The 13,911-nt window shown below is 38.3% G+C and overlaps 1 protein-coding gene across 1 annotated transcript in view; it reads left to right on the top strand.

The window, feature by feature from the left end:
* LOC150094345 (proto-oncogene tyrosine-protein kinase ROS-like) overlaps positions 1 to 13,911 on the top strand; it is a 719,271-nt gene that overhangs the window by 154,066 nt on the left and 551,294 nt on the right. Inside the window, exon 7 of the mRNA XM_090412445.1 lies at positions 12,724 to 12,808. Coding sequence (XP_090268571.1) covers positions 12,724 to 12,808 — 85 coding nt within the window. The remainder of the gene's footprint in view (positions 1 to 12,723; positions 12,809 to 13,911) is intronic.

Raw genomic sequence — 13,911 nt, 5'->3', positions numbered from 1 at the left:
TTTGTTGTCTATTTCTATATTTAATTCACCATCTTCAGTAAAAATCGTGCCTAAATAGCCGAAATGTTTTACTTGTTTCACAGGTTCTCCATTCACAACACAGTTGACATTTTCAATGATTCTGCCTATTTTCATTGTCTTTGTCTTTTTATTGCTGACCTTCATACCATATCTATTACAACAGCTATTCAATTTAGTCAGAGAATCTTGCAGACTTGTAGCAGATTTATTTAGAAGTATAACACCATCCGCATAAAGCAAAGAACTGACATTAACATCTCCAATTTTGATATCATGTTCAATACCACTTTCCTTCATAATGTGATCCATATAGATAATGAATAGCAGAGGGGATAATGTACATCCTTGTCTCACACCAGATTTAACATTAAACCATCTTCCTGTACTTCCTTCAATTCTAACTGCTGACTTACAACTCAAATAAAGACTAAGTATTGCTTGATATAATGCCCCATTGACACCATATAACTGCAGCGTATTGAATAGCTTCTCTCTTGGCACCCTGTCATATGCCTTTTCCAAATCGACAAAACTTAAATACAGATCTTTGTTATATTCCCTTGCTTTCTCGACTATTTGTCTTAAAGTGAAGATCTGATCCTGACAGCCTCTATTTGGCCTGAATCCAGCTTGTTCTTCACCAAGCTTTTCTTCCACAATTCTTCTCAACCGTTTCTCAAGTATACTTGCATAGATCTTGCCAGGAACACTCAGTAGGGAAATACCTCTGTAATTCTCACATTCAGTTTTATTTCCCTTTTTATATATGGGTACTATGAGAGCTCTACTCCAATCATCGGGAATTCGTCCCTCTGTCCAGGCTTTCTGAACTATGCAGTGCAGCCACTGTAAGACTCTTATACCACCTTACTTCCAAGGTTTGATTCCTGTTCTCAAACTCTTTCATTTTTTCTTCAATAATCTTTGTGTATTTTAGTCTACAGTTCACATCTGAGAGCTGCTCAACTTTTATTCACTTTAAAACTTTCTTACATGTTATTCTTTTCAATATGAAATTCAATTTTATCCTGCTGAAGACTAAATAGTGATCACTTCCAATTTCAAATCCTCTGTACACTCTGGTGTCCTGCACCAGGGAGAAAACATTATTATCAACAATAACATAGTTAATGAGACTTTTCTTATTCCTAGCCTCTTCTCTCCATGTGAATTTGTGCACATTTTTATTTTGGAACATGGTGTTAGTAATAACCAGTCCATGTCCTGAGCAGAAATCCAACAGATATTTGCCATTATTATTAGCTTTGCTATCATTTCCTACTCTGCTATTTAGATCCCCAACAAGGACCAACTTTTCATTTTTCATTGTGTCAGTTGCTTTTTCTAAAGCCTCAAAAAACTCCTCCACTTCTACCTTAGTAGAACCTTCTGTGGGACCATAGGCACAAATAAGTCTCATTGTCCAGTTCCCTATTCTCATATTTGCCCACATTACTCTACTTGAGACTGACTGCCATTCAGGAAGATTAGCCATGTATTTTGTGTTGAATACTATGGCTACTCCTTCTTTTCCTTGATTGTCATTGCCTGAATATAACATTTTGTATTTATTGCTCAGAAAGATCTCACAGGAGATGTCGATCTGGTACTTATCTAATTCCTCAGCTAGCTCCATTTCTTTGCCATTCAGGCTTCTTACGTTGATAGTACCGATCTTTAACTCTGGTGATGTTGAGTTGGGGTTTGTTTTCAGATTTGTTCCAGTAGCTGACTTTTCGCTGTTTGCCATGGTTCCCTGGCAAAAACAACGGGGGCCTTGTTTAACCGGGCGACGCCCCAGCCGGCATGAAATTTTGTCGTGTTGTACCATCATTTTTTATTTTGGTTTAACCAATAAGAATACAATTTGGTCGGCTAAATCCCAAATTGCCAGTCCATCCTCGTCCGTTCAGTATCCAAGTAGATATCCAACAGGGTGCACCACGAGAAGGTGAGGATTGGACATTAGGTCAGAAGCCCTGGTCGGTTCTCTGCATTCCTTTAAAGGCTATGTGGAGGTCTCCTCTCAGTTATACAGCTTTGACCCTTAAGCACCCCATATATATATATATATATTTGGGTCAACTAATTACAGAGAATTGAAAGTGTGATAAGGAAATATTAAGAAGAAAGAATAAAAATTGCTAGATCAACCTTCATTAGCATGAAAAACATTCTAACCTCAAGGGAAATTCACACAAAAACAAGAATTAGGCCGTCCAAATGCTACGTATGGTCAACACTGCTATATGGAGCAGAAACCTGACTGGAGAAGATAGGACTCTGTTGAAAACCATTAAGAAAAGGAAAACTACCTACCTTGGTCACATACTAAGGCATGAATCTTTACAAAAAACACTTCTAGAAGGAATGATACATACCAAGAAAAAGAAGAAGAGGAAGACAAACAACAGATTGGATGAGAAATATTAAGGACTGGACCTTTTTGTCTTATGAAGAATGTAAAAGAGAAGCACAAAACCATACAGGGTGGAAGCTCATGGTAGTTAACCTCCTGGAAGGAGATGACATCTGACAAGACAAGAAAGATGTGTACTTCGCATTATGGGATACTAAGGCAATTCATATGCACTGTTTGCTTATACTTGGATAAAGGATTAAACCAATAATATAATTTCTTGGCATCTTTAATTTATAGTATAACCAAGTAAAATAACTTTCAACATGTATGATAGGTGTGATTAATGTATAGTGTGGGTCTTCTATGATTAGTCTTTTGACTTCATGGCGTATCTGTATAAATAATAATAATAATAATAATAATATAGAAGTCAAAACATCAAGTATTAATTTCCTAATAAGTAAATTAATTGCTCTAACATGTGTGTTTTGTCTCATTAAATTCTACACAATGAATGCTGACCACTGTATCACCGGGAAAGAAAATATTTGTAAGCTTACACTTGGGTGAGGATTAAAACAAGAATATGATTTCTTGTCAAGTATAATATACTTCAAAACTAAGTGAAAAAACTTTCTCTGATGCGGAGTATTTTAATAATATGGTGATAAACCATTTTACTACTTGTATATGGAAAATACACGAATTTTGTATTCATCCAACTTTATTATCTTCCTGGATCTTGCTTCTACTGATGTGGTTTTTCATTGATATGGTTCACTGCTGAAGTGATCTTGATCACTGGATTCCAATGGATGCTTGCCTATGGCACTTTTAGTGCTTGCCTAGGATATGAGCAGTTCTTTCTGGCTGCTTATGGAAGCTTGTGTTTTGCACAGCAGTAGGTTTTTGCCCACCACTAGGCACAAACGATGCCATTGCAGGTGTTTTCTGGTGTAATCATCACTAAGTTTTCTGGAGTATTCAAGAATAATCAGTTTAGAATGATCTTACAGGTCATTCATTGAGGTTAGAGTGATTTGAAGGATCACCTAGTTTATGGAGAAAAAAGTGGTCATGTTCACTGAATTCCAATGGTTGCTTGCCTATGGCATTGCTTCTACTGATGTGGTCTTGATCATGGTTTTTTGACAAGGTTTTACTCTGGGAGGTGAGCATTTCTTGATAGATTGTTAAAATATAATCAAAAGCCCACAGGCCCACCCTGTCTTTTGGTGGGCCTGTGGGCTTTTGCAGGCAGAATCACTGTTGATAATCCAGTTCAAGGTTTGTGGGTTAGAATAATCCTTTTCAATCACTCATTGAGGTTAGAGTGATCTGAAGGATCACCTAGTTTTTGGGGACCGTTCCTGTACTTATACAGCAAAACCAGTCTAGTTAATGATCCTTTCCTTAATGCATAGCAATATATGTGTCTGAAGGGAAGTGTGCTTTGCATTATGGGATACTAAGGCAACTGGTGTGAAGTTCACCACCTCTATATACAGTTAGACCAGTTGTGAAGATGCCTTACTTACAAACTTTGTTTGCTTATACTTGAGTAGGGATTAAAGCAATAACTGAATATTTTCAGTATGTTAGTGATGCAGTAGTAAATTATAATATTCAGATTTTAGCAATACATGTTACAAGATGATCTGGTCATGGAAACATACATGTTTTTGCCATGGAATATCTGTTTTTGATCATCTATTTGGTGTTACAGTTGTTAACAAGAGATAAAGATGATGATGATTGATGTCAAAGGTAAATTTTCTGAAGAACTAGAAAGGATAATTATTAAAACAAAGAGCTAAACGGTAGGCATGAAGGCTTACAGAGAACCTTGAAAAATGGCTGACTAAAGGGGCTCTGGCGAAGATGTTAGGACTGCAATGACATCTGCTGTTTCATCATTGGCAGAAGAATTCATATATCAATGGCAATGTGAAACAACTGGCAGGCAGAAGAATCTGAATACACATCGATGGCTGGCAGAGTGAGCCAAGTTAGCTGGCTATTGCAGATGTGGAAGAGATTGGGGCCTCACCACGTTACTATCTTCTATTCTATAATCGATCATGGAGAAACGGAAATATCTTACAAGCTATGCTTTGGAAGTTGGAACTTTTGCAATGTCCTAAGCTGTAAATAGTTACAAGGAAGAAGACACTGAAACTGTGAGTAAAATGAAAGGAAGGTCGGCATCTGATATTCCTCATTTGAAAACAAGAAACAGAGTCTTGAAAATTGGAACTTGGAATGTGAGAACATTATATAAACTAGGGAATTTGACAACCTTATACAGGAAATGAAAAGACTTAAAGTTGACGTGATGGGAATTAATGAAACAAGATGGCCTAACATGGGAAAACTAGAAAAAGATGGCTTTACATTTGTATATTCTGGTGGAGAGAAACATACATGAATATGGAGTGGGTTCCATGATTAAGAAAGACATTTTTAAATCTGTAATAAAACCAAGGGTGGCATCTGTGCATATATCTGCTCTGACCTTGCCAGAGCATTCAATCTAGAATTGCCCAACTATGACCTTTGGTTGAAAATACCCCTTCCTCACTCTGCCAAATAAATTTGCTGTCTTTATCGCTCCCATAATGCCACCAACCATTCTGAGCTCTTTAATTTCCTCTCCTTAAAATTTGATTTTCTCCAGTCCTAATTTCCGACAGCAGAATCATCTCCTAGGAGATTTTAATATCCACAATACCAACTGGCTTTGCTTCTCCAATTGTACAGATCTTACAGGCAGAGATGTTGAAAATGTTTGCCATCACTAATGACCTTACACAAATTGTTCACATGCAACCAGAATACCAGATAACCTATTATTACGGGCAACTCCAGGGAGTCATTGGACTCATCGAGGACTGGACCGAGGACATAACCTGAACCACTCTCCAAACATCCTAGACCTCTTCCTCACTAGTGGCCCTTCCAAATACACAGTGAATATAGTGAGCCCCCCCCCTAGATAATTCCAACCACAATTTAGTGGTCATCTCCTCCCCCATGCAACAACACTTACACAGCCTCTCCCATACATGAGTAGTGTGGCATGGAGACATGTATTCCCCATGCTACTCTGTCATCTCCCTTAACTAAATCCTAGTTCTCCAAAAGATGTGCTGAGGCTGTACAAATGAAAAATCAAGCATACAACTGCCTTACATCAAGAATTTCATCCTCTTTTAATGCTTATACTCAAGCCAGAAACAGATCCAAGAAAACTATCAATGCTTCCAAAACAGAGTTGGAAAGAGCAAAAAGCATGAAGCTTGCAGCCTACTCAAACAGCAGCCGAGCCTTTTGGTCTCTTGCTAAAGCAAATGATTGTAACTTTTGCCCAACACAGTTCCCACCATTATCATACCCAGATGGCTTTATTGCATCATCACCTACAGAAAAAGTCAATCTCCTGGTTTCACACTTTGTCTCTAATGCATGCATAACTAACAATAGTAAATGCCTTCAACCATTCCAGCTGCCAAATATACAATGCCTGCCTATATCCTTTTGACAGAAAGAGATCCGAAAAATACTGCCCAAATTAGACACAAAAAAAGTCTCCTGGTCCTAATGGCATTCCTGCAATTGGAGGAATGTCATCAGGGCCAGGAGAACTGACTCCTATCCTTTGTTGCCTGTACTCCTATCCTATATTTTATCCCACTATCCCACAGCCTGGAAATTGGCCTATATTCAACTCATTCCCAAGATGGGTGACAAATCACTGCCATCTAACTACTGCCTTATCTCACTCACCTCAGTCCTATCTAAAGTAATGGAGAAAACCATCAATTCCCAACTCCTGCATTACCTTGAAGGCACCCAGCTAATACATGACTACTAGTATGGATTCCAGCATTGCCAATCAACAGGAGATCTACTTACATATATCACCCATCTCCGGACAAATACCATAGAGAAGTTTGGGGAATCTCAAGTGGCTGCATTTGATATCTCCAAAGCTTTTGATAGGGTCTGGCACAAAGGCTTACTAAGCAAACTCCATTCATTTGGTCTGTCTCAGGACTTTTGCAGTTGGATTGCTGACTTTCTGTCTGGATGCACACTATGTGTGATGGTAGATGGTTCTTTATCCTCTCACCATTCCACTAATGCCTGGGTTCAAGGTTCTGTTCTATCAGCAACCCTCTTCCTTCTATATATCAATGACTTACTTCAGTTACCCTCCAACCCAATACGCAGTTTTACAGATGACAACACATTGCACTCCTCTCTTTCATTTGATATGATAAACCTTACTCTACATAATTCCTCTTAACCTACAGAACATCAACCACCACTGCCCTCAATTCTGATCTCCAAGACATCCTCCAATGGGATTCTGATAGCCTCACCAGTTTCAATACTAGTAAAACCCAGTTATGTCTTATTTCTCACAAAAAAAAGAACCATTTTCTCCCAGTGTTATTTTTGACAACACTCAAATTTCCAGACAAGATGAGATTTCTCTTCTTGGAATTACCCTGACATCAAGCCTCTGGCATAAACACATCACAACCATTGCATCCTCTGCTTCTGAAAAACTAGGATTTCTCTTTAGACATTACTTCACCTCTAAACAGCTGTTAACCTTATATAAATCACAAATCCGCCCAGCTATTGAATACTGCTCTCACATTTGGAGTGGGGCTGCTAAGAGCTTCTCAGAATGCTTGACTCAAACAGAGAAGACCAATTAGATTGATGAATGACCCATCTCTTACTTACTCACTCCTCCCACTTTCACACTGACATTTGGTTTCAGCAATTTGTGTATTCTATAAATATTTCCATGACAAATATTCATATGGTACAAAGACTGATCTGTGTAATAACTATTGGTCTATCAGTATCTGTGGAGTAGTGGTGATGATTTTGAAAAAGTTGGTAAGAGATCACATACAGAAATATGGTTTGATAAAGAATCTATGCTTTGTAATGAACAGCATGGGTTTACTAAAGGAAGGTTATGTAACCCGAGTAACCTGCTCACATTTTATAATAATGCTGAAGTTGAGTTAGACAAGGGGAATGGATACACCATGGTACTTTTTGACTTTGCTAAATGTTTTTTACAGGATTCAATATGGAAGGCTCTTGCATAAGATGGAGGATATGGGATTGGATTATAAAATGTTAGTGTGGATAAGAGTATGTCTGACTGATAGATATCAAAAAAGTGGTTTATGGGGGGATGTTAGTCTGTAAGATTTAAGGTAACTAGTGATATACCCCACAGAACATTCCTTGGTCCATTGTTATTCAGTCTTTACGTAATGACATTGGGAAAGATTTAACATACAACTATTTGCTGATGATACAAAGATAGGCAGGTTAATCAGGAATGCAATTGACATGTAATACTTATAGAATGATTTCTATTACAGACAAACAAAAAAAAAACCTAAAACCAAAAAGAAGAAACAAACGATAAAAGATTACAGACAAATCGACCCTCAGAGACACATGCATAGCAATTTACAGACAAAAAATGCTAGCAGTAGTAGTGGTTTGGTGTAGATGATGATAGTAGTAGCAGTTTGGTGTAGTTGGTAGATTGAGTGGTAGAGACAGAGAGTTGTAGAGTAGGTGCCCTCTCTCAATGAGTCTTTGGACTCCTTGGAGGTGTTATGAAATAATAATAATAATTCGAAGAAGCTGGAATTGTGGGTATATGGAAATGGCTGTCAATTCAATGTTAATAAATATAGTTATGACTTTGGTGGGATGAGATGTCAGTGGCATATTATGTTGGTAGGATTATGCTAGAAGAAACTGATCAAGCTAATGATGTTGGAGGCTTAATAGATTTTTTTACAACACTCAAAAAGGATTAAAATAGAATTTAATACTTCCTATATTTCGTCCTAGTCACTAGGACATCTACGGGGATTACAAAAACAACTAATGTAATATGCACACAAATATCATACACTACTAAGCCCAACCATGTGGGTGACTCCTATCTAGGTGGAGCGCCCTCTAAGGGTGGTAGTAGGTGGCCTGGAATGTAAGGTGGGACCTCTGGTGATGAGTGTTTCCCAAATCTTCGGAAGCTTAATGCAACTGTATTTATTAAGATTTGGTTGGTTTCTGAGAGCTGCTGCTGCTTCTAAGAAAAGTCTCTCTTTCTTGAATTTGCTGTGGTTGAGCATGGTGGTTTTCTTCCATGATACCCTGTGGGTGATGTCCAAAACATGGTCAGCCAAGCCTGAATGACCATAGTTGTGTTTACAGATGTAAGACGTGTTCCTCCAGGCGGATGGATGCTGATCTGACTGTCTGTCCAAAGTTACGCCAGCTTACAGGAACAGGGTACTTTGTAAACTCCAGGCAGAGAGAGAGAGGAGGGAGCTGATCTTTCGTAGAACGGATAAGGGTAGCAAGTTTGCGGTGGGGCTTATATGCTGTGTGTAGGTTGTACTTTTTTAGAATCTTGGCTATTTTTTCAGATGTGCCACAGATGTAGGGTATGGTGATGGCATTTGTAAAATCTTGTTGACGAGAAGGACAGGGAATGGGGGAGGAACTAATTATTTTTTTGATACTGTGATCACTGTAGCCATTGGAGAGGAAAGTGCTGTTTATGTGGTTAAGCTCAGTAGTGAGGGTGGTTCCACTGGAACAAAGATTGTGGGCTCTCTTGGTAAGAGTTTTAATAATGCCATATTGTTGAGAGGGGTGGTGGTGGGAGAGTTTGTGAATGTATCTGCCTGTGTGTGTGTGTGTGTGTGGATTTTCTGTATACAGTGAAGGCAAGTGTATCATTAGGCAGGCGTGTGACTGAGGTGTCTAGGAAGAGTAAACAATTGTTCTTTTCCTTTTCCATAGTAAACTGGATTCTTGGATGTAGGCTATTGAGATGACTGAGGAAGGAGTCTAATGTGTCTGTGCTATGAGGCCAAATAGAGAACACATCATCTACATATCTTAGCCAGATAGAAGGTTTGAGGGGGCTGAGTCTATGGCTCGTTTTTCGAAATCTTCCATATAGAAATTGGCAGGGGGGTGAGAGGGGGAAACCCATGGTGGTTCCCTCTATCTGCTTGTAGATTTTGTTCTTCCAAGAGAAATACCCAGAGTTAATGGCAAAGAAAAAGAGATCTAAGATGTCAGAAGGAAAAACGTTTTCTAAGAGAGATAAGGTGTCAATTAAGGGAATATTGGTAAACAAAGAGGAGATATCAAAGCTTACCAATATGTCTGCATTATTCAAGGTTAAATTTTCTGTGAGGGCTTTAAAGTGGGTCGAGTTTTTTATATAGGAAGTGGACTTTCCGGTGGGGGGGGGGGGTCAGAGAGTTGGCCAGCTGTTTAGACAGTCTGTAACAAGGTGCATTGGTGGCATCTACTATAGGCCTGAGTGGGGGAATTGGGTTTGTGGATTTTTGGTAAACCATATATTCGGGGGGATGGGAGCAGAAAGGTTTAAGTTTTTTCGTGATGTCAGGGGACCAGGAAGATACTTTTTTAAGTAAGATTTTTAATTTCTTAACTTGTGTTTTTGTGGGGTCATGTTCTAGCGGAATGTAGGTAGCACAATCGCGGAGGATAATATTCATTTTACGATTGTATTCACTGGTATGAAGAACAACTGTGGCATTACCCTTATCCGCTCTGGTCATGACGATCCTTTTTTCTTTCCATAGTTTCAGGAAAGCCGTGTATCGTCAGCGGATAAGGGTAATGCCACAGTTATACTTAATACCAGTGAATACAATCGTAAAATGAATATTATCCTCCACGATCCCGCTAGAACACGACCCCACAAAAACACAAGTTAAGAAATTAAAAATGTTACTTAAAAAAGTATCTTCCTGGCCCCCTGACATCACGAAAAAACTTAAACCTTTCCACTCCCATCCTCCCCGAATATACGGTTTACCTAAAATCCACAAACCCAATTCCCCACTCAAGCATATAGTAGATGCCACCAATGCACCTTGCTACACTCTCTGACCCCCCCCCTTACAAGAAGGTCAATTCCTATATAAAAAACTCGACCCACTTTAAAGCCCTCACAGAAAATTTAACCTTGAATAATGCAGACATATTGGTAAGCTTTGATATCTCCTCTTTGTTTACCAATATTCCCTTAATTGACACCTTATCTCTCTTAGAAAACGTTTTTCCTTCTGACATCTTAGATCTCTTTTCCTTTGCCATTAACTCTGGGTATTTCTCTTGGAAGAACAAAATCTACAAGCAGATAGAGGGAACTGCCATGGGTTCCCCCATTGCCAATTTCTAAATGGAAGATTTCGAAAAACGAGCCATAGACTCAGCCCCACTCAAACCTTCTATCTGGCCAAGATATGTAGATGATGTGTGTTCTCTATTTGGCCTCATGGCCCAGACATGTTAGACTCCTTCCTCAGTCATTTCAATAGCCTACATCCAAGAATCCAGTTTACTATGGAAAAGGAAAAGAACAATTGTTTACCCTTCCTAGACACCTTTGTCACATGCCTTCCTAATGATTCACTTGCCTTCACTGTATACAGAACCCCCCCCACACACACACACAGGCAGATACATTCACAAACTCTCCCACCACCACCCCTCTCAACAATATGGCATTATTAAAACTCTTACCAAGAGAGCCCACAATCTTTGTTCCAGTGGAACCACCCTCACTACTGAGCTTAACCACATACACAGCACTTTCCTCTCCAATGGCTACAGCGATCACAGTATCAAAAAAAATAATCAGTTCCTCCCCCATTCCCTGTCCTTCTCATCAACAAGATTTTAAAAATGCCATCACCATACCCTACATCTGTGGCACATCCGAAAAAATATCCAAGATTCTAAAAAAGTACAACCTACACACAGCATATACTTGCTACCCTTATCCGTTCTACGAAAAATCTGCTCCCTCCTCTCTCTCTGCCTGGAGTTTACAAAGTACCCTGTTCCTGTAAGCTGGCATACTTTGGACAGACAGGCAGATCAGCATCCATCTGTCTAGAGGTACACGTCTTACATCTGTAAACACAACTATGGTCATTCAGGCTTGGCTGACCATGTTTTGGACACCACCCACAGGGTATCATGGAAGAAAACCACCATGCTCCACCACAGCAAATTCAATAAAGAGAGACTTTTCTTAGAAGCAGCAGCAGCTCTCAGAAACTAGCCAAATCTTAATAAATACAGTTGCATTAAGCTTCCGAAGATTTGGGAAACACTCATCACCAGAGGTCCAGCTTACATTCCAGGCCACCTACTACCTCCCTTACCTCCCTTAGAGGGCGTTCCACCTAGATAGGACTTTAGTGTCACCCACATGGTTGGGCTTAGTATTGTATGATATTTGTGTGCATGTTACATTAGTTGTTTTTGTAATCCCCGTAGATGTCCTAGTGACTAGGACGAAATATAGAAAGTATTAAATTCTATTTTAATCCTTTTTGAGTGTTGTAAAAAATCCATTAAGCCTCCAACGATGTCCTTACAGCACTTTAGCCTCTACGCACGAATAATGATCTTGGAGTTTTAGTAGATAGGAAATTAAAGTTAATGGATCATATCGCAAAGATTGTGAATAAAACTCCAAGGATAATTTCTGTGCTGAACTGAATGTTAACATATAAGAATATGGAAGTCAGTCATTTTGCCTCTTTAGAAGGCTTTGATATGATCTCATCTGAGCTATTGCATACGCTGGTCTCCTTGTTTCTGAGGTGATGCAAAAACAGTGGAGAGGGAGCAAAGATTATATTGAGACTATAGAATGTAGATTATGAGAGAGACAGAGAGATTGAGAATTTGTGGCCTGCAGATTCTAGCAAACAGGAGAAAGAGGGATGATATGATAGAGACCTATAAACTTCTGAAAGGATAACAAAGGATGCTAGCAGATGGAATTTTTCATTTTATGGAGGGTGAGGGAGAGGATGAGAAGGCATCCATGGAAATTGAGTATGAATGTAACCAAGAAAGGGGTGAGAGCTAAATATACCTCTCATAGAGAGGTTAACTCCCTTTTTTAGTTTATGATTATAGATTGAATTCAAGAGAAGGTATGACTTGGTGGGAACAATATGTGCCCTCCCTCCAGTGAGTCCATGATTCACTGGATGTCTCTTGTGGGTAAAAGTACATATTTTACAGTCATATGTTAGAATTTCACTCTACTTTTCTAATTTTGGTTCACAGTTTTGGACACAGCTTACTGAACATTTTATGTAAAAAAAGAAAGCTTTTTATTTGCTTTAATATATCTTTAAATTTTTTTAATCTATTTCAGTTGATAAAACTACTTGCACTGTTTATTTCATTTAATTTTTTTTTGTTAATTAATATAGTTCAGGATAGCTTGGATTCTTTTGCCTTATTACAGCCCACTACTTTCAGAAGAAAGTGTAATTATATCAACTTTACCTTATGGAGGTAAGATTAAAATAATAATAATATATATGTTTTAAAAATTATAAATAATGAATGTGTTTTTTAAAGTTTTCAGTAGTGATCTGCTTCTATTTACTTAATTCTTAATTTAGGAATTTGATATTATTTATATTTTTAATGAAATGATATTGTGAATCATTAAATAATGTAGTTATCATTAATAATTTTTTAAGAATCTCTATAGTTTAATTATAATGTTATTGTCAATAGGCATTTTTGATTAATTTGTATATAGAGACTCCTTTCCTTCATGCTTACATGATGATCAGAATACATCATGAAAATTATGGAAACAACTACTGTGTTAGAGTTAAACTTTAGTTTAATATAAACCAAAATAAACACTTGACGTTTCGACTTCACATTAACCCTGCAAAGGTCGCAGCTGATCTGACAGATACAAACAAATTGTTTAATATAAATATTCTTACACATATCCAGTGTATAGCTTGGAGTTCATGACTAGCTGTGCATGCATATATTACGAATATTCCACACTGTTTATGCTGTCAGTTTTGGTTTAACATGTGTTGATTCTCGTAGACAGGCTTATACATTGGTTATGCATTTCTAAATAACTTAGGGAATTGAAACAACGTAGATCCGAATATAAATTAAATTATATTTTAATAGATATTTCCGATATTTCGGCAATGTCACATTGCCATTTTCTAAAGGAACTTACAAAAAGGCAGGTGCACACAGGCAATAACAATACAGTAACTGAGAATGAAGATTTGAAGCTATCGTTCTCCTAGAAGTCCTGATGGTGCCCTCTGGAGGGCTATGTAGGCGTTCTTGGCCGTTGGGCTGAAGGTCTGCTGATGTATGCCTCCCAAATTTGGGGCAGTCGCATACAACCAAATTTGTTGAGGTTTGGAGAGTTTCTTAGGGCAGAGGCTGATTCCATAAATAATCTTTCGAATTTATATTTGCTCCGGTGTATTATTGTTGCTTTCTTCCACCGTATTCTGTGGCGAGTATCCAGAGCATAGTCTGCAAGACCAGAATGGCTATACTTGTAAAACCGGATATAGTCCTTGTGTTCAGAAATTCTGATATTCGCTGTCCTGCCTGTTTGGCCA

The sequence above is a fragment of the Typopeltis vanoorti genome, chromosome 22 (genome assembly GCF_054136105.1).
Source record: "Typopeltis vanoorti isolate ZY-2024b chromosome 22, IOZ_Tvanoo_1.0, whole genome shotgun sequence".
NCBI lineage: Eukaryota > Metazoa > Arthropoda > Arachnida > Uropygi > Thelyphonidae > Typopeltis > Typopeltis vanoorti.
This window is presented reverse-complemented; position numbering and strand designations above follow the sequence as displayed.